General features: G+C 40.2%; 1 protein-coding gene across 13 annotated transcripts in view; it reads right to left on the bottom strand.

The window, feature by feature from the left end:
- The window catches only part of MEIS2 (Meis homeobox 2), a 177,222-nt gene that overhangs the window by 114,137 nt on the left and 41,960 nt on the right, over positions 1-21,125 (bottom strand). For 12 of the 13 annotated variants that reach the window (XM_074585019.1, XM_074585022.1, XM_074585024.1 and 9 more), the window contains one exon: positions 9,255-9,400. In XM_074585019.1, the coding sequence (XP_074441120.1) occupies positions 9,255-9,400 (146 nt within the window). Of the gene's footprint in view, positions 1-9,254; positions 9,401-19,512; positions 19,615-21,125 lie in introns of all 13 variants that reach the window. The other variant, XM_074585026.1, reaches the window with a different exon arrangement.

Raw genomic sequence — 21,125 nt, 5'->3', positions numbered from 1 at the left:
TTAAAGTGCCTGAGTGTTTAACGCTTATTAAGACACAAAACTGTGTTTGTTTGTTTGTCTGCCTCCCATTATGATTTCACTGCTTCATCTTGTCTGGCTTTTTCAAAGGGATCAGAGTTCCACTGGAATTAATGGAAGCAGGACTGAGAGGTACGCATGGTTAGGCACTAATCTGTGAATTATCTGCAAATATTTGAACACAGAGAAATTAAACCTGCGATTTTTACCTTACCTGGGAGGAAAGTGAACTGCTTTTATAAAGATCCATGGACGTTCACAGAATATCAACTAACAATGCAGCTTCCATCGTCTTTGGGGTTTTTTTAATTGGCATAACAAGCTTCAAAGTGGTCTAGACTAGGCCATGATCTTACAAAAACCTACTCCTTTTATATACTTAGTACACATTAAGAAACTGAACAGGAGCTTTCCCATTGCTATGCAGTTTAGTCAGATAGTATTTCCACAGTATATCCACTTTAGAATATCAAGCTGCCACTTTGAAATATACCTCTGACCAAATAAAAGCTTGATCCGGATGACAGCCAAATTTCTATAGCATTAAACAAATTTATATATGCAGATTTCTTTTAAACACTAAACTAAAATATTTGCTGCTGTTTACTTGGCCACTCTGATTCATTGTGCTGAGATTTACCATAAGAGTATGTCATGAGATGTTAAACATTTTATGGACACAAGTAGTCAACTGCTACAAATAAAATGCATGTTTTGAACTGCCATCATAAAAAGGTAAAACCAAGATTTAAAAAAATCTTTACGGCATTATACAGTGAGTTGACAACCTATCATCCAGTATTAGACAAAACAATTGAAATTAGTTCTGGCAGATTTGGGGCTAGCAGTTAAAAATAAAAATAGCAAATGTAAAAGCATGAAAACTGTATTGCCATTATGCTTAAAGACAATAATAAATCTTTAAAGATGCCAATGATTGCTTTGGATACTACAAATGACTGCTGCCAATCAACTCTAAAATATGTAATGCATGGTATTATAAGTATCCTAACTCAAGGCAAACTCCACAACACCACAAGTAATATTGTCTGCCATAAACTACTCTCTTCATTAGGCAACAATAAGAATTGACATCTCCGTTCCTTAGCAGTTGTGGAATTGTTGGCAGAAATGTGCTTTTTTTTTTTTTTCGGTATATCTCTACTTTTACAGAAAACTTCTTTGAAACCAATTACTCTGCTCATGGATCTTGAAAGGAAGGTCTTAAATAAACATGGCCTGAGGCAAAACTGGGAGGCAGTATCACTTTCCACAAACAACAGCAATTGCTTTTTCCCTAAAAATACATTTTATATATACACATACTCGTGTGCACACACTATAGACAGGGAGGAACTAAGAGTTTTCTGATGACAACTGTTTTAGATACTGAAACTTGAAGATACTCAAAAGAATTCCCACCTCTAGTTGACTGTGATCTTGATTTTCAAAGGCTACAGTGCACAACATTTATTAGTGCAATGTCCTTGGAGTGTTTAAACACTATTTATATTTGCACATGCTTTAGTTAAATTCCCTTTTACCTTGTGACCCTCAAAGCCACAACTTTATATAAATGAATTCTTGTCACTACTACTTCCTTGTTTCCAAAACTTTAAGGAATTCATTACTTGGACTTTGGTATTCTTTCCTCTTTTCTTTTCACTTAATTCCTATACTGACTCTGCAAAGCTTTGTAATCTGACAATAACAACCAGAAAACACCGGTGGCTGATCCTATCTTTTGCTAGGCCACGTTCAGCTTGCTCGGTCGAGGCTTTTTAATCTTTCCTCAATTAAAATCATGCACATGTTTTTCGTAACACTCTGTTCTCAGTAATTCCCTGTTTGAAGATGGCAGGTAAAATATTAAATTGGGAAGTAACATCTAGCCCCGTTATCTGGTGGTTTGGCAGTGGCTGACCTCGTATGCCACATGAATTAAATTCACCTCGCTGCAGTCCTGACACATTGTGTTGCTTGTGGAGGAGGAGGAGGAGGAGGAGGAATAGGCAAAGACAGGCAGGGCAGTAGAAAAAAAAAAAAAAAAACAACGGAGAAGCGAATGTAAAGCATAACTAGCTAACATCAGACAGGCTGGTGTGAAAAACTATTATAGTAGGCCTGGAAAAGGAGCATTAGGGAGGCTCAAGAACCTAAATAGTCCTGGTGAAAGGAGTTTGCTGCAGCCCCTCAGCCTGCCAGGGATTCGGGGAGGGAAAGGGGACGGAGGGGAAGGCCAGTGCATTCCATTCGCTCGTCCCTTGCAGGATTCGCAATTTGGGGATTGTTTGGTGTGTGCGTGTGTGTGTGAATTTCACCCTATATATAACTTGGAATCTTATTAGATAACAACTCAGTGACACTGCAAATCCAGTATTTCTCAGAATGCTATTTTTGAAGCTGAAACACACAACATATTTTGATCTCCAAAGAAGTACAATAAAGATCCCCCCTTCAAAATAAAATGAGAAGTCAAAAAAAACCAAAACAAAACAACCCGAATGCACATGTAATAATTTCCAGGCGGGCTTCCTGTGATTGTATCCGATTATTTAAATTTCGGACTGTCTCTTTAATTTGAGGAGCGGGGAGAGAGGCGACAGATGGCAGACAGAATTGACTTATGTCCTCTATTCTTCTGCAGAAGAAGGGGGAGTGCAGAAAGTTTGATCGAGGCAGAAGCTACAGTACGCAGGCCCGGCTATAACTATCTAATAGGTCTTTTGACGGATCGGTTCGGAATATTTAGGTTTTTTTCTCCCCCAGACAGGCTTTGTAACAAACCCACGGTCCTGGAGGTTGCCATGGGTGACGAGAGCGCTGACATCCAGTCCCAACTACAAATAAGCACATGACAAATGGGCCCGGAGCCCTCCGACAGCCCTGAACCTTGGTGACCCCCTAAAATACCCAGACTCCCCATACCCACGCCCCAAAAAAAAAAAAAAAAAAGCATTACAGAGTATATTTTTTAAAACCGAAAGCTTGCACTTAATTGGAAACACTGACATGTAACCAAAATGCTTAGGACAGCATGTACAAGTAAAAATAAATCACGCAGCATTGTTATTTAATGCGCTGTGACATCATTTCCTGAAATTAAACAGAGATGACACAGATTCAGACAGTCCCTGCTAAGGTTCAGTTCAAACAATTCACAGATGTTTTCCTCCAGCCAGCAGAAAACAATGCGGGGCTTAAAGCACTCCTCTGCCTCTCCCCCTCTTCCCTCTCTCCCTCTCCCCAGCCTTTTCGCTGGTACGAGGAGGTATGGCAGTTTTATAATACATGCTCCCGCAAAAATATTCTTTTTTTAATTTAATTACTCAGGCTGTTGTACTAAATAGATGGATCATTGTGTCACAAAAGCATCAATTTTTCAGAAGAAATAACAGATGTCTATGTAACAATGATTAGATTAACCACTCCCAGACAAAGCTAGCTTTTGAGGCCCACACACCCCATGACCCCGGGTTCCCTCTTCTGTAGGGGGTGGATGTAGAAATGTCAGATCTAATCTCAGATTCCATTTTTAAAACAAACAAAGCCCCACCTCCACCCCATTTCAGCTTTTTTCCTTTAAGATTGTGGAGTTTAAAAGGTATACGAACATATACGAACATTTGGTCTGTTACTAAATCTTTGGGACTGATATCGTGGCCCAGGACTAGGAGTAGTCAGAGGACGAAACCTTTCAGCCTGAGCATTTTGAGAAAGATCTCCAGTTTTATTCTGTCAAGGCTGGTGACGCTGTAGCGCAGGCAGGCAGGGCAGGAGGGGATGCCAGTGACATTAGGCAGGGCTACACTACCACCAGCAACAACAACAAATGCTAACAGCAGCCGCCATCTCTTCTGACAAGTGACCAGCTCAACTTTGGGGTACAAAGACACACAGCTCCACCACCTTGAGGACCACAGGACCACAGGTCATGGGAGTTGAATGTTCAGATATTGCTTTTTTCTTTAGCACTCGGGTGAAATCATTTAACCTCTCCTCTTCAGTTTACCCAGCTGAAAAATGGGCACAAGATTATTTTGCAGGACGTGTTTCCAGCTGGGCAGTGTTTGTACAGTCTGCGAGGTGTGTCCTACACCAGGAGGCAACTTATAACCTGGCTGCAAACTCAGCACATAGTCAACCCTGCCTAAAAAGCAGACCTGGAATAAAACTGTACCTTAGGCTGCTCCGACTCTGTGACTGCGTGGTGCGCTGAAGCGGAAATGGCAGCCACGCAAACCCACATGCAGGTCATTTTACAGGAGAGCCAGAGGACATCATCCATCTCCTCAGCGTACCCTCAACGGAGTGTACAGCATGTTACAATGCGGTCCAACACAAGCACTAAGATTCACCAGGATGCCTTCACATTCTTGTATTTTCTTGAGTGTTTCAGCCTTCTTGACACCGTTTTAACTGGACAGACCTCTGCTGTATTTTCAGTTTTGGTTTTGTTTTTTAAAGCACAGCAAAAACAGCAACATGAAGAACACTTCTCCTAGACCAGTACTCTGAGGAAATCTGTTCCTCTACTGTTTGATAAGATAAAAAAAAGTAAGATATTCAGTGCGGAGTGCAATAGCCAGCTATGTTCCTAACCCTCCCTTAGGTATTATTCCTAAAATCAGGATATGGGAGGAGGTTGAAGGTTATGAATGGTTTCAACTGTTTTGAAAGCTTGCTTAAAGATTGGCTTTGGTTGAAGACATTCATGTCTACAGTCAAATCTAATGAATAGATAAAATAGCTGCCCTGCATAAAAGGCTTGGTGAGCCATTCATTAAAATATGATAGAGATACGTTATATTCTCAGATACACCCACATAAATACAGAAAAAAAAAAAAATCTGTTTCAGTAAGACTATTCGTATTGTCCAATCTGGCCATCTGAATACTGCAAGTTAAGAAATTAATTCAGGTAAGTACAAAAGCTGTGGCTGGTTCCAGATGAACTTATTATAGCCTAAAAATGAAACAGATGAAACCAAAATCTACTCTACAAGAGACGGTGTAAAGAGCAAGATTTTAAGCCAGAAGATTGTGGAAATCAGGCTAAAATGACACCGTTCAAACAAATGTTATGAGACAGAACTTAAGCTAGCAAAAAAGCAAAAAAAAAAAAAAAGGAGTTCAACTCCACTGACTTCAGGGGAGTCATCCCAAATACCATCAGCTGGGAATCTGGCACTGTCATAAAAAGGGTTTAGTTTGCATGCTACCATTGGTATATCTGGTACTTTTAGTTAAGATATACATCTTCTCACAGACTGCAACAAAAGAAACAACCAAACCAGAATTTTAACAAAGGGCATCACTCCAGGTAAGTGTCAAAGACTAAACATGCCTCTGTTCTACCAGCTCTGTAAAAGAAGGGGAAAAAACGTTGAATGTAGCAGAAGTGTAGTCTTTGAGACGCTATGCTGCAGAAAACGACGAACTACCAGAGGTACAAGTCCACAGAACGGTATAATTACTTCCTTTATAACTTTGCTCTCTTCTGATTATGTACGTACATTTTAAAGGTCCTCCATCCTTCAAAAGGGCATGGGAGGAGGGGGGGCTGTCTCTGTGTAGTTGCTGGTAAGAAATCCTAATCTCAACGTTGGTGTAAGCTAGAGGTGTCTATACATTTGAGCACTTCCTGTTTTCACTTCGTGATCAAATGCGTTCTTTGCAGGGCAAATAGGGGAGCACTTGAGGGAGGAAAGCAGAGATGTCTGAGAGGCTAATTGAGTGTACTAAGGACTCCTTGGCATAGAGGAAAAGGAGTCTTCCAAAGCTATGAATAAACTCTCCGCTTGGGTCAGATTTCTTGCTGTTTTTTTTCTTTAACCACCTTTGAACTCAAATAAAAACAGCCTTAATGTCAGGTTTACCTTTCTGATGTCGTAATCTTTATGTACTATTGAAAAGCTTATACTACCAGACTAGGATTTCCTCTACTTTCTTAAACACTGGATATTATCCAGAAAAAGCATACACATTTCCAACCAATTCATCCTCAGCTCTTTCATCTTCCGGTACTGTTGTAATTCCAAATATAAGACAGAGCTCAGTAAGTGAAGGAGAACACGACAGAAGCTCCTACTCCTTGCATTTGATTTCCAACAATAAAAACATGCATGTGTATCCTATTTCAAATATAATTAAAGTCACTGCAAAATGGAAGCTGTGATAGGGGTTAGAAACTGTTTTGAAAGACAGAGCCTGTCAGATACATTCATTCTACATGAGAGTTCAAGTGCCTGTCTCTTCAAGAAAACCACTTAGGCAATTCAGTTTTTAAAATCGGCGACCTTAGGAGTTTGCAAACTGATTGAATAAAGGAAAAAAAAAAAAAGCATTTGATTTAAAATCATAAGTAAAGACAATTAGTCCGAACTGAGTTACTCTCTTTGAATTTGACAGTGTAAAGGAATTTCAAGTTTAATTCATGCCGTAAGAGATGGACTGACACTGCCTTTCCTTCCAGGGAAACCAGAGGTTAATGATTTTTGTCATATTGAGACTAACAGCTAACAATTGCTACAGTTGGCCTTTAGTATTTTATTTGTCCTTTTGAGGTATTCAGAATAGGTGACAATGGCTTGCAGTTGAGAACATATGTAGAGAGACCCCTGTGGCTTATGGAAAAGTTGCTCCATGCTGGTTGGGTGTTTGAAAAAAAAATACAACCAGAGCTCTTTTATGTTCTTCTCCTTAATGAATGCATGAATGTCAAAATGTACCAATGGCCCATTCAGGGGGCAAAGCCTAAGCAGCTCCTTCTTTAAGAACACATCCTGAGATGTAAAATACATTTGCTTAACAAATTAAAATAATGAGATAATTCAATTAGTTTCTTCAAAAAAAAAAAAAAGAGAGAAAGAAAAAAGGGTACATCAGGGGATTATTGTAATACAAGAACAGGTCATACAGCACAAAGGAGGAACAAACCAATTTGAAATAAGGTTAGAGTAGTGACGAAGGAATGTACATTGAATCATGGACCGCCATTGTAAAGATATTTACTTGAAACGATAAAATTGTACATCACAGATTCCCCCGTTCTGGCTCAGCCAGCGTTGCAGTTTGAATGGACAAGCTAATTTGAGGAAAAGTGAGAGATCTTTAAAAGAAAGGAGTTCTCTTCCTTCCCTGCATGTGTTTATGGCAAGAATCTTTCTGAATTTACATTGCACTGGTCAGGGGTCTCCATTATCAGTTTGCAGGTCTGAGAATTACAGCACAGTAAATCTTTCAACACCTGCAAACTCATTAAAGCTTGGACGGTAAAAGGTTTGGGGCTTTTTTGTGTTCACTTAATTTGATTTTTGCGAGGCCATCCTCACCAATGACAGCAAATTTCCTCGATTCATGCAGGATGGAGAGTGTCGGGAGAGGATGGAAACAAGGAAAAGGGATTTCAAAAAGCCGGGAGGACTTTCCTCAAGAGAAGCGAGAGGCAGTTGATTGTTTAATAAGCATGTGCCGAACCCTTTCAAGGAGCGCGTGAGAAAGGCAGGCAGGGAAGGGAAAAAAACCCCAAGATATCACAAATATCATAAGAGGAAATGGAGTTAACACGGAGACACGTACAAAACCAACCGGTTTATTTGTGGCCCTGCTTTTTGCTGTCTGCCTGTACTACTCCTCTAAAGATACCCTACAGCTAAATGAAAAACCCTCCACTCACACTCACTCGACTTCCAAATTAAAAACATTTTACAGGTTAGTAAATCTCCAGCTGAGGTGATGTAGCAAAGAACAGCTGTGAAGTAATTTTGATAATGATGAGAATAATAAGCACATGGCAAGGTTCAGGGCTTTGCTGTTGCAGCTTCAGTGCTCCTGAATAGATAAAAGTGATTAAATACTCCTGATTATCCCTGACCAATATGTAATGGATTTACAGCCCTTTCAATTAGTCAGTATTTGCTTAGGACTCATTATTTTGTCTTTGGTTAAGTAATCAGCCCAGAGACTCATGTTCTGTCTAATTCCTCTGAGCCAAGTGGGTACAGGGCACCTGACCTTTGAAATGGCCATAGCTGGGAGGCAGGAATAACCACTACTCCAGCAGAGACACTGGCTATTCCAGCTAATCCTGACCCCACAGGCCAGATCAATGCACCTTAGTTTGCTACTAATGTCCTTACATCAAAATGATGGTTTAGAAATGTGGATCTATCGCTCCCCCCTTTAGCTGTGCTGCCAGCGGAGCAGTTCGATAGTCCCTATCATAAATAAATCGGGTACCTTGTCCTGAAATCATTACACTGTAACCAACATCAGCTACCGTGGAAATTTATAAAACTTTGGTAGAAGAGGAGGTAGTTAATAACAGTTAGCATTTTAAGCCTTATCAAGTGAGAAACAATTTTACAGTGAGAGGAAGAGGAAAATCAATTGATAATTTTACCAGTTTCCATTATTTCCCACACGAAGCTAACTACAAAGAGTGTTACTAGGTTTTCTGTGGAACCATGTTTTGATGCCTAAGTGAAGCTATAATAGTCAACAGAACACCAACACAGAAACCCAATTGCAAGCAGGAGGATAAAGATAGCCCATGGAAAGCACTGCTTTTTCACGTTTTTAATCTCTCTCCCCCAAATGAGAATATGGCTAGCTTTTAACCTAATGGACTTGACAAGAAACTAAAAAGCTGCTTTTTCTCACAGTTGTGCAAGTGGAGAATTAGGGAACCTGTAAGCTTTCTATGCGTTCCACAAAAAGTAATGTACGAGTTTGCAAGGTGCTGCTTTGACTTCTCTAACGTCCCACAGCGTAAGTCAGCGCACACAGACTGGGGCTCTCTCTTCTACCGCTTACATATAAAGTTTGTGTAAACAGAGGCCAGCAATAAAGAATCCAGAAAGCAGAGCTTTATATATGTTAAACCAAGAACCCCCCTTTTTTGTCCTTAGGAACATCTTGAACAGTTCAAAGCAAAAAATGATTACTTTATATGTGGGTGTTGTTCTATGCTAAGGCTTTGTACTCTCTCTCTCTAGGCATGTATGTGTGTGTGTATATATATATATGTATATATATAGGTTTCTTTTAGATTTGTCATGATTCCAAGAGCCAAGGAAAAAAAAATAAAAATCTAGAAGACAAAAAAAAAAGCAACATTAATTGAGCCCTAATCATGGTCCAAAAATTATGGGGACAATTGATTTCTAATAACGATGAATAAACCTCATTAGGCACATGAATAGAAATCTATTTTGGTTTTGGGCACCACTTACTGTGAGATGCTGGAAAAGCCACGCTCTCATGATATTTGTTGCTACTTTGGGGAAAATGCCTCTTTTCTTCTGACGCTTTTTGTCCTTGTCTGGGTCATCGTCATCCCCTGTACCAGGTGAGGCTACACTGTTGTCTAAACCATCTCCTACAACAAAGAGAAAAACAGGAAGGAGGAGACATTTAATGAACAAAGTACAGAAACCAAAAAGTATCATAAATTACCAAGACAATACCGCAGTTTTATTTTGATTTGCTAGATCGGGCACGTACAGTTTCTCATTATATATGAGCGCTGATACAAATATGTAAAAATTAGAAACCATGTCTCTCCAAATACTAATTTTGCGTCTCACACATGCATATATCATTAATTCAATTATAATTGTGTGCTTGACATAGTGCAATAGCTCTTTGTCAATTATGGGATTCAATGTGGGAAAACCTGCCACAAGAAAACCCATTCACTGTAAATGCATCCCTACAACTGTTCTGAATACGTACTCTAAGTAATCAAGTTAAATGTTCTGTAGTCTATATATTCGAGGCCCTCTGCAGAGGTGGCAGTAACCGTGTCACTGTTCAGTGCACATAACACACTGTCAGATGAGCCCCTCCCCGTAACCACCACCTCCCAACCCACATACATACGCACGCACAAACACGTACACCTAGGATGACCCCGCATACGGCATTTGCATGACATGAAAACTTCTACATCTCTGCATCAGTGATTATTATCATTAAAAAAAAAAGATGCACATCAAGGTAGAGCTCTCACTTAATCAGAACTTTCCATCAACATCTTTCTCTTCTGTGCTTTTCCCTGGCATTAATTGTGCATTAGCAAAAATCATTTACTTTTAACAGTCATAGTTATTTTTTCTTGCCCTCCAGCAAAAATGCCTTGAAAGCCTGCCTGGAGGGCATCTAAATTATGTATCTGAAAAACTCTTCTGGCAAGGCATTGCAGGACCCCTACTTTCTTAAAATTCATACGAGCACGTCTTCCTGTTTTTGGGAAGGCATCAATCAAGAGCAGCAATATATGCCATATTCCTACATTAATATTTGAACTAATAACTTTAAAAAAAGGAAAGAAACAAGATCCGACTTGTGGCATAATCAAATGCAAAATAAATGAAGAATACTGGGACAGCACTGAGACTTTATAGATTGCTGTGTTTTCCTTACACATCATTAGCCCGGAGCCACACGAAAGAGGAAAACAGAGAAGTGGAGAGTTTATGCTCCCTGCTGGTGTTTAAGAAGCCGAGGTCCTGGAAGGACATCTGGGAATTGTGCTGAGACGGTGGTTTTTGTAATTTAAGAATAGACATTCATTAGCAGTAAATGCCATAAATCCCATGCTAAGTAAAAACCTTGTCCAAGAAAGCCTAAAACAATAAACTCTGTGCTCAATGTAGCCTGAGCTAGACGCTCCATAGCTTCCTGAGGAATGCTATAGATTCACGAGCTAATTCCTATAGGCTTGTCTAGCTCTGTAGTGCTGCTAAACGAAATACGTTGCTGCTACATACAGTCCATTTGCTTCAAAACTTGCATTTCAGCTCCATCTTCCCTCCCGTGCCAGATCACCCGTCTACCACTGCCTCCCCTCTGCAAAACCAGCCCTTTTGGACCAGAGAGACAGAAAAAAGCCACAGCAAAGAGCTGGCAGATTAATTTTATTGACATTTCCATTTTCACTGCAATGTGATACCCTCCATCACATGGAAGAGATGACCCTCACTATTTACAGACTGACAGGCCACTTCATTACAACCACCCTGCCCCAAGGCAGAGCAGCTCCTTTCCATCTGCCCAAACACCAGAGCAAGACCCCGAAGTCACTGCTCTCTTTCTCATGCTTCTTTCCTCTTTTTTTCTTTTTTTTTTTGTTTGTTTCTGTTAACGCTAGAGAAAGGATAGTCAAATCACAGCAAACTAATCAAAGAGCTTATGGAAGCCCTATACGCTATAAGCAATTGTTCACTTTTGCAAAATGTTGGTTATTTAGAAAGCACTCTTTTCCATTGCCCCCTCCCCCCCACATATTCTACCCTACCCCTCTCTCTCTCTCACACACACACGCACACGTACGCGCACACACACACACACACACACTTTCCACTATGCCAAGGAACTGCTGCAAGGCAAATTCTCACAAACACTAATGGCTTCTGACTGCTCCTTGGCAACCCCAGCATTTTAACCTGGGTGGATATGCTCTCCAAAATACAGACACTGGAGCTATCTCATCAGCTGTTCATGTGACACAGATGGAGAGTGGCTATTAGGAGCCAGGCAATGGGCCTTGGGGATCTGAGGTGCTGTACTGTAGCCTCAGGCAATTCTGAAAAGCAGTACCCGGAGATGGGGGAAAAAAAAAACCCTACTGAAAGTGCAAGTTTGAAGTCAGTCAGTCTGTTTGTCTATCTGTCGTGCGGATAAAGATATCTTTGTCTCTTTATGTAAAAGCTATGTGTGTATGCACAGGATGCGTGGAGCTATAAAACTTCCGCTCTGCACCATCCTTTCGCACCGCAGAAGCACCAGTTCACTCTCTGTATGGACAAATCCCTGTTTGTCTGCGTATACATACTCTCCTGTTTGTGAGCATCCTCAACAGCAGTCACCTACACGCTAAATCAGTGTTTAGACCTTTCGGAGAGGTTGTTAATATCCTGGTTTTAAAAAGCTAAAAGCAGCCCAGGAGAGGAAAGTTCAGCTGAAGCTCCCATTGCCTTCCCACCTTAAGCAGTGGTCAAAACAGTAAGAATCAGTGCTTCTCTAATCTCTTCCTTAACATCATGAAAGGAAATTCAAATATCATACCTCCAAATGACTTCAGAGGATGAATACAGCAAGATTTGTTGCTCCTAGTGAACTACAGGCCCAATCCTGTTAAGCTCTATTGTCATATCTTTAATAGGACTACAACTGCTCACATTAGTGGATAGTGTCCAGTGGCAAGAAATCATAGAAGTAGCCCATAACTGACTTCGCCAAGATGGAATGATTTACTTCTTGGATATGGAGGGCCTGATCCTAATTTTCTGTATCCAAATAAACATGAGTTACTTTAAATGAAGAAGAAGAAATCATCAAAAGTGAAATAAAATGGACAGGAAAGTCACTCTGTGGCAGACCAGATTAACTATATTTTTAACTGCTGTTATGAAGGAGTCCAAATTTAAATCATTTAAACCATCATTACAAGCGATTCTGTTTATGTGAACTGTTCATATCCTGTTTTGGATGGTCATGGTAAGAAGAGTTGAGTCAAGTCCTAACTTGTATGGAAATTGTGATTATATAAGCACAGTTATCCCAGTTTTCTAGTGGGGAAATTAAGTCTAGATTTTGGCCCACTGACTCTCACACAGCGCAAAAAAATGAAGGGTGACTTTCTCCTGCTTTGCACACTGTTCACTCATTTATTCTCCTGCGAAAAGTACAAGTGATTGCAAAACCCTATCACTGTTCTAGGAAAGTGGAGAACTCTTAAGTGGCACTCTCTTTGAGGAGGTGTCAATGACTACGCAGGATCCAAGCCAGTAGAGAATTAGGCATATTACCCAGGTTATTTAAGATTATATCAATGCTATGTAATAGTCTCAATAACCCTAATAAAAGATGGAGAGAGTTAACAAGAAACTTTGCAAAGTGACCCACATGGGGTTCCTTGGAGACCTTCTCTTCTAGGGGAAGGGTTTGCGGAGGAGGCTGAAGATGCGAGTCTTCCTTACACAGCGGGAAGTTAGGCTTCCACACTAGCTCTGTGTGCAGGCACTTTTAGCACGTGCTGAGGGTTTCTTCCCCCAAAATACATTATTTCGCATTGAAAGCGAAGGAGGCTACCTCTTATTGAAAAAATACTGAATAAGTAGTTAGAGCAGGATTTCCATTGCACCATAATTTCAAATTAAACTTGCTACAAGCTGATTTCCTTGGACAGCCTAGCTTGCAGGCCCCAATGTTCATACAGCTAAGGACTTCTTGGGAAACAGAATCCAGTCCTACGGAAGGCCTCTCCAGCCTTCTAAATCAACAAATTCCTCTTTGACAGTCCTCCACACTCTCAGTATTATCTCAACCCTAGTCCTTGTTGGCCTTCCTTACAGAATAAAGACCCAGCACGAGCTGAAGCAAGTGCTGTTTAGAAGCTGCTCATCTACTCTTTTCAGCATTTGTGAACGGGATGAATAACAGATTCCCAATCTACACAAAATGATCACTGAAAAGGATAACTCAGTCAGGCCAAAGCACAGAAGCCTGATAACAGCCCAGATTTGAGCTCTAGAAATAGTTACTATTACCATCACAACAAGCAGAGCAGTAAAAGAAATGATTTCTGGAAAAATGCATTTCGGGACTCAGTGTTTGAGTTTCTTCACCATCAGAGGTCCCTTACAGCTCTATGGTTTGTCATGCTAAAGGAAAAGAGAGAAGAGCAGGGGTACCTAAGGCAGGGGGAAGACAAGACACTTCACCGTCTTTCTAAAAATATTGCAAGCAATATGAAAACCAAGTTAAAGCATTCTGAAAAGGAAAGCTGCAGTGCACTACGCCGATCTTAAGTAAACTTTTCTACAATCTTTCAGTCCAGTATTTTGATGGGGTAAAATATGTAGATATAAACGCAAAACAAAGAGGAAAATCTGCATGCAGCTTATATTCACAATTTGCAATTATTTGTTTGTACTTATAATGTGTCCATCTGGACACATAAGTATTGTAAGCCGTTATTAATAAGGATGTTCAACTTAGTAATATGATCCACATCCCCACCAGAGAAAAATCTGAAAAATCTGGTTAATTACCACTGCCAAAAAGCTGGAAAGAGAAGTGTTTGAATATGTTTTGAAGATAAGACAGACTGTGCTGTAGGGAGGACTAATAGAGAGGGAAGGTCAGCTCCAGAATCGAAGACCCTTCAGGAGAACTCCTTATCTCCATTCCACCCTGTTAAAATTGTTAGGCTTTTAGCCTCACAGCTTCAGCAGATCACAGCTCTTTGAATGAAGTGCTGGCTGTGGTCTTGTGTTGTTTTTTTTTCTCCTTCTCTTAATGATCACTGTCCATGGAAGCTGACTCTAGTCTCCTCCCCCCACAGAAGCAATACTTACCTACTGTATCTTACTGTCTAGGGAAACTGAGTTTGGACAGATTATGGGTGGCAAACCTGGGACTTTGAAAACCACAGACAGCTCAAGTGGGCACCCCAGCTCGGAGCCGTGCCATCGTCAGCAGCGCTGTAGCTGTACGTGTGCTGGTTTTGCTTAATTACATGACATCAGGAAGAAAGGAGCCATCAGAAGCTGTTTAGGCCCGACACAGGCATCCCAGGTCAGCCACCACTTGCCTCAGCCTGGAGTGTGGTTTCCTCAAGTAATGTGCTGTTTTCAGCCCTCTGCGTTCCCTCCCCTTTGGTGTCTCTGAGACACCAGACCCACGGTGCTATGTCATATGTTTCAGTGAGCATCTTGTAGAGAAAGAAAGGTTGGACACTGGTGCACGAGAAGGAACAGGAAGACTTCTGACATAGAGCATGACCATCTCTCTCTCTACGGAAGACGTTATCTTATCCTTTGCCCTTCTAGCAGCGGGAAGGAGAAGAAGAGCTGGACTTCTCTCCGCTGTTCTTTTGGCAAGATCTTTTGCTTTCCAGAATATCACCCAGCAATTCCATGGGCTGATACTGTAAAGATGACGTACAAATTTCACTATTTAATAACTATTGTAAATTCAAATAGGAAGAAAAGGAAGAGAACTTAAGCCCCTATCAGACCTCACTTACAAAGCTATTCTACTCGATCTAACCACATTACCGACATAGTTTGTCAGTCAGGAGCAAGTCCCTATTGCCATCTGGCAATATGTGCTAAAGGCTTAAATAGTTGCAGGGTATCTGGTATCTAAAGTGTATTTACAACAAGAGACAGAATAAAAACTGTTCCTTTTCTACTTCTGGATAGGCACCTTTCTATAATCACTGATTTGTCTTATATTCAAAAGGCATTTACAAATATATTATTATTTACTGGAAGGTAGGAATGACATCCCAGCTATGTTATTGCTATAGCTGTGCATGCTATAAAATCAGCGATTCAAATCTTTCAAAATTATTTGCAGAACTTTAATGTTTCGCATTTTCCCTTTTATTATTTTCCTGTCCAAGAATAAGAGAAAAGACTGGCTTTTTTGCGCTCTTAATCGTCGGTGTTTAAAGCTCGTGTTTATTTTAGAAGCGAACCGAGAATTCTTAGAGATTATATTCAAAAGCCAACAACATATTTTTCTAGCTATTTAAAGAGAAAACTAAGAAACAGCAGTTTAAGCCCCTTTATACAGCCAGGAGGTTCGCTATTCGTTCATTATAATCCAACATTTTTTCACATCAGGTGAAAAAAAGTGTTCCAATGCAGACAAGGGGAACAGTAAAGCAACCTGCTAATTACTGATCTCTCTTACGTTCCTGCTGTGCTAAACTGTCCGGACATGTTGAAGTGAAATTTTTCTGCGATTTTCAAGTGACTAGTTCATGGCCCACTGCCGTGGAGTGCAGGAGAAGGGATGAAATGCTTTAGTTTACATGCAACATTTACTAACTGTGTGGGTTTTCCGACATTAAAGAGGGGACAGTGACCCATGCCACCTTTTTCACACTCAAAAGAGCACTGAAAAAACAGTCTTCATAGGCTTACCTCAGGCTTCCCTGGCCCTTAACACCCTCCCCCCAGGGTAGGAGCAGAAAGAGAAAAAAGAAGGGATTTTATGCTCCTTTCTCTTCAACTTTTCAGGCGGTATAAGCAGCATTTAGCAAATTCAGCCTCCAAATGGCTCCAAATGCTCTGAGCTGCAGGGGCTCATCCTTTGTTAGCCTCCCTCTATTTACACAGGATTTACGCAGGCTCTCCACTGAAGAGACCACATGTTTCTGACAGAAAGCACTTCCATTCACACTGCATCAGGCAACAGGATTGTAACCACTGCAGCTTCACGCTGACCTGAGATTAGGGATTTCAGCAACATTGAGATGGTAACAATCTGCTAACTAACGAAAATTATCCATGGAGAACTCTGCTGCTTACTCCGGTTAAAACTACCGTGGCCAGATAGATTAGGTTACTTAAAAGGACAATTAAGAACTAGCTACTGTCAAGAATATGCGTGTCCATCTACAAATAACATACACACACAGAAAAATATCAGCAGGGGGAAAAAAAAAAAAAGGAAAAAAAATCAGACTGCAGCTTGGATTAAAACAATTTCACCCACTGGCTGAAGACATAAAGTGTAAAAACAGACAGATGGACACATATGTAAATGTGGCTGCATTTGTTTCTCTGGAGCTGGCAAGTTAGTAATAACAGTATAGTTTAATAATTTATTTTCCATGGTATTTTCACACTAGTTAACCGGGCAGCGGCAACATCCATGCGGAACTTCAGGAGCAGAATAAGTCCTTCTATCTAATTGCTACTGTGGCAAACAAACCGAACCAAGTGACCTCTCTTGGCTCTACCTACAAAGACTCAGTCCTGGAACCCAGTATCAGTCCAGGGATTTTTAAAATTTAGTTTGTTTTTTGGGGTTTTTTTTGTTGTTGTTTTTTTTTTTTTCCTAAACTCACTTTGGCCAGTCAAGATTTCTGCACTGAGATTTTTTCCAAATTTAGTATTTGTGTCAGGGTTTTTCAAAATGGATTACGCACACACAAGCACAACAAACATTGCTGGTTGGAGCTTGTGTTTTTTTGCTCAATAGTCTTTCATGGGGCACAAAAAAATTAGATGGGAACACAGGGACAGAAAGGACCACACAGATCCAGTTTTTGATGAGTTTTATTTTGTCACCTTAATTTGGTGAATTACTTTGCTTCTGCAGCAAAGAACGAAACAATTTACTTCCGTAATAGTAACTCATACATGCATCCGATAAGCACGTAAAAAGTAGACGGTATATTCTAAAGTTCTCCATAGTATATCATAATAAAGCTCTTCTGGGCACTCAATGATTCATTTTTAGTGATCTCTCAAATGCCCTTACCCACAGTTAACACTCAGATTTTATTAAGGAAGAAAGCAGGGACAAATGTCCACTTAAGTCCCAGCTCTCAAATTCAACTCTTGCTTGCGCTGCAGTACCTAAAGCTAAAGCTTCTTTAATGTTCTATTCACCTCCCCTGTGTGGCATTTCTGCTAACACAGAGTTCACAATCTTTCAGCCCCAAACACAGAAGGCTGCTATCTTCAAGTCATCCAAGGAATGTGCCAGATACTATCATCTCCCCTGCAATACAAAGAGCCAGAAAGAGGCAGAGACCAAAAGGAGACCGTACTGATCAGGTTACTAAAGTCCAGAAAGTCTTTCCCAGAATGCTAAATGTTAATCTTTGAACCAGCAAATGTTATAATTAAGATCCTTGGAGTTGGAGGAAATGCTAGCTCGAGAAGTCAAAGGTACAGCCATTTGAAGTTGTACCTTTTTTTTTTTTTGCACGTTTATCCTAATCTCGCACCCCTCATGCTGGCATAACTGCCGTCAAGCACTTTGTTCTGTTCAAGCAAAATTATCGTTAATGTCAGTGGCAGTTTTGCCTGAGTAAGGAGTGTAAGACCAGATCCTTGTCTTGTTCACACAGAATTGCAAGCACTGCACAATTCCAGAGGAGATATACTCATTAAAACTTGTGGTTTAGGCTGATTTATGATGCTCTTCTGTTTAAAAAGTGAAACTCACTTTGTACCTCACCGGGAAAGTGTTCGATGCACTTGTTTCTACATGGTTTTAACTTCAGCTCCCCCCTCCTCACCTCAGCACAAGTTGGGAAGTTTATGCCCAGGTTTTGGCACCTAGGCTGAAGGAAAGCGTTATTAAATTAGGTTTAAGTATTTTGTCTGCTTCAGTAATTACTTTGCAGTTTGAATGTAAATAGCTGTTATTCTGTTTAACTTTTTCATCCTACTAAATGCTGTCAGACAAAATGTCCTTGTGCTGCAGTCTAAATGGAGTTCTTTTTAAATCGCTTTTATATATATTTTTAGAGAAATATTTTTAGCATTCTCATAGTAATTCTGTCAAGAATACCAGCTGCAGACTTTGGCTACAGCTGAGACAACAATAACAAGTCATTAAAGAAATCAGGAGACAAAAAAACTTTTTTTTTTTTTTGCATCTTCTTTGAGAGACCATTTTCTTTTTTCAGTTCTCTATCCCCGTTAGAGTAAGGGGGATAGTGTTTTTAGTTTCCTCAATCAACTGTACCAAAGGTAGTATACATTAAAAAGCTGCATTTTACTTTAAGTACCATTTCTCATTTGCTCTCCTGTTATTTTTGTCATTGGAATAGTAGCAAATGTAGGCAAAATAGCCAAGTTCAATTAAAATTCTACCTGCAGTTGAAGTTAAGTAATTAAGTTCAATAGTATCTCATCAATATTTAACCTTAACATTTTGCAGCTGTTTATATATAGCAGAATGTGGAGAACTTAAAGTAAATGATGGCTAACGTCCTGTACTGTTCTTCATTAAATCACGAACGTAGTTTCTTTAAGAATAAAAATGTCTTTTTTTAAAGAGGAAAATAGCCATCAGAGCATCTCAATTTTCCTTATAGCTATTATAAACTGTGAGACATTTTAATGTTTTGCGGTTCGCCTTAGACAACATGCTGTTGGACACAACTGCTTGCTCAGGAGACATCCCTTAAGCTGGTACCCACTAATACAGCAAGAGTCCACGCACTGTGCGCATTAGAAACCTCTCTTTTCAGGGTTATTTAGCTACTAAAAAGCTCCAGGTGAGATACTGCATATAAGCACACATTCATAGGACTGTTCATCATCTCCAAAAAAAAGTTAGGGCTAGAAATGTAACAGACGTTTATTCCTGAGATACACTAAGTTAAAAGGTCCAGTTATTAAAAAGGACATTTGTTAGGCCACAAGTCCAAAACACACATTAGTCTATTGTAAGATGTATTTTAAAAAATGGAGGATGGCTGAATGCTTAAAAAAAAATAATGTTTTAACAGAAACGTGTCAAAATGAACCATAAAAGCTTTTCCGAGTGATAAAATGTACACAGATGTGTATGTTACATAAAACACAAATAAGAGTATCATTTGTTACGCATTCACAAACACCTGAGCAGCATCACAAAAGATGCTTGCGGTGAATGCATAGTCCAGCAAAAAAAAAAAAATAAAAAAAAAGCCACAAAACAACTCCAAACTTGGCAAGTCTTACATACCATAAGAGCTCCAACACCTATGCACAGTAGGGTGGATTAACCCGCTGGGTGCTGCGGACATATATACGCACCTCCTCCTAAAGTGTTCATTTGGCTGGCAGTCTGGAAAATGCCAGAATGCGAAGGGTTACGTGGGAACACTGACAGTCTGCTCTTCTAGGTTTAAGTTAAAGCCTGTACTTCAGATATAGTGTGACAGGTTTTTGGAAACACAACTAATACTGTTTATGAGTGATATGCTATTTGGTGCTGACAACAAAGGGCTCGATCCTGTGCTCGCTCCCACTCGTGAATCACCTTCCAGCCGACAGCCGGGTGCTTTGCGTCTGCCCGTGTGTACTTTGCGGCTAATATTTTTCAGCAGTTTTTTCCTCCAAGAAGCCTTGTAAAGGTAAAATGGAAACCATCTATACCTGATCTGCTATACATATCAGATGCTGAAAAGTGGAAAGGCCTGAAACGTTTTGTCTTTCAAGTTCAGTAGGCAGATTATAAGAGCAAACATTTAAGAGCTGAAGCCCCTAGTTAGTCCCTGCTAGTTTCCTAGGGCCTGGCTTCAGCCATGAGGGAAGATACAGTAAAGAATAACCAAATGCCTCAAACTGGAAGAAGCAGCAAACGTACAGACTTGTGAATTCTGGTCAGAAAATTTCAACTGGTTGACAAAAAAACCCCCCCGCAAAACAAAACAAAAACCGAAAAGAGATCTTTATGATATCAGAAAGGCTTACAAGCAACCTATTTTCTCCCATCTTAGAGTTTTACTGAATTTTTTCCAGTAACCAGATAAAATCGTAAAACAAACAAAAAAGAAGAGAAGGCCATGGCCCTCTCCTCTCTCCACACCCAAAATGTCTCATAGGATGCTTTGGACCTGCTTTAAGTGATCAAAAGTACTGATAGGGCAATACATAATTTCATAGAAACATGGTGAAAAGTGTTTGACAAGAGTTTCCATAAATTTGATTTGGAAAATATGGAAGCATATAAATAGCAAAACCACAGGGCACTGAGTTGTTGTAACACTATTTGCCTAAAAGTTCACAGGATAAAACTAAAAAGCACAGGCCCCCACTCTGACACCTGATGCTTTGCTTTTCTGTTCATAAGCCTGTAATTTCATTTCAAGTCTTTCATTGTAGCAGAAAGTGTTGCAAAAGACAAATACGCTGTGCCTACAAAGTCTTCCCAGACTGGTTTGTGCCCCTGAGCTCTTCCTAGGGAAGGACCTCACAAGTTGGGCTCCAGAGAACTTCCATCACCCCACTCCCCCCTTCAGAGGAGACAGGGCTGGCTATATGTAGGAGCCCCAAACAAAAAAACCTAGCAGGTTACGAGACTTCTCTTCGTGCAGATGGGTAAAAGTGAGTTTCCCCCTGGACAGGCTGTTCACCTAGCCAGTTAGAGAGCTGACATGTACGCCATAAGATCAAATATAAGCCCCACCAATCAAGTAGCAGTCTGGGCTAAACGTGCTGATGCAGCAAATTTCCAGATCTTGATCACACTAGGCAGGGGAGTCATTCCTCTCAGTGATAAAGTCACTGAATGCACTCTGGAGGAGATAAAAAATTAAGAACTGGCTGACTTTGCACCATTTGAGTGAGGTATTC

This window comes from Larus michahellis, chromosome 4 (genome assembly GCF_964199755.1).
Source record: "Larus michahellis chromosome 4, bLarMic1.1, whole genome shotgun sequence".
NCBI classification, from domain to species: domain Eukaryota; kingdom Metazoa; phylum Chordata; class Aves; order Charadriiformes; family Laridae; genus Larus; species Larus michahellis.
Note: the sequence above shows the minus strand (reverse complement) of the source record. Positions and strands in the feature narration are given on the sequence as shown.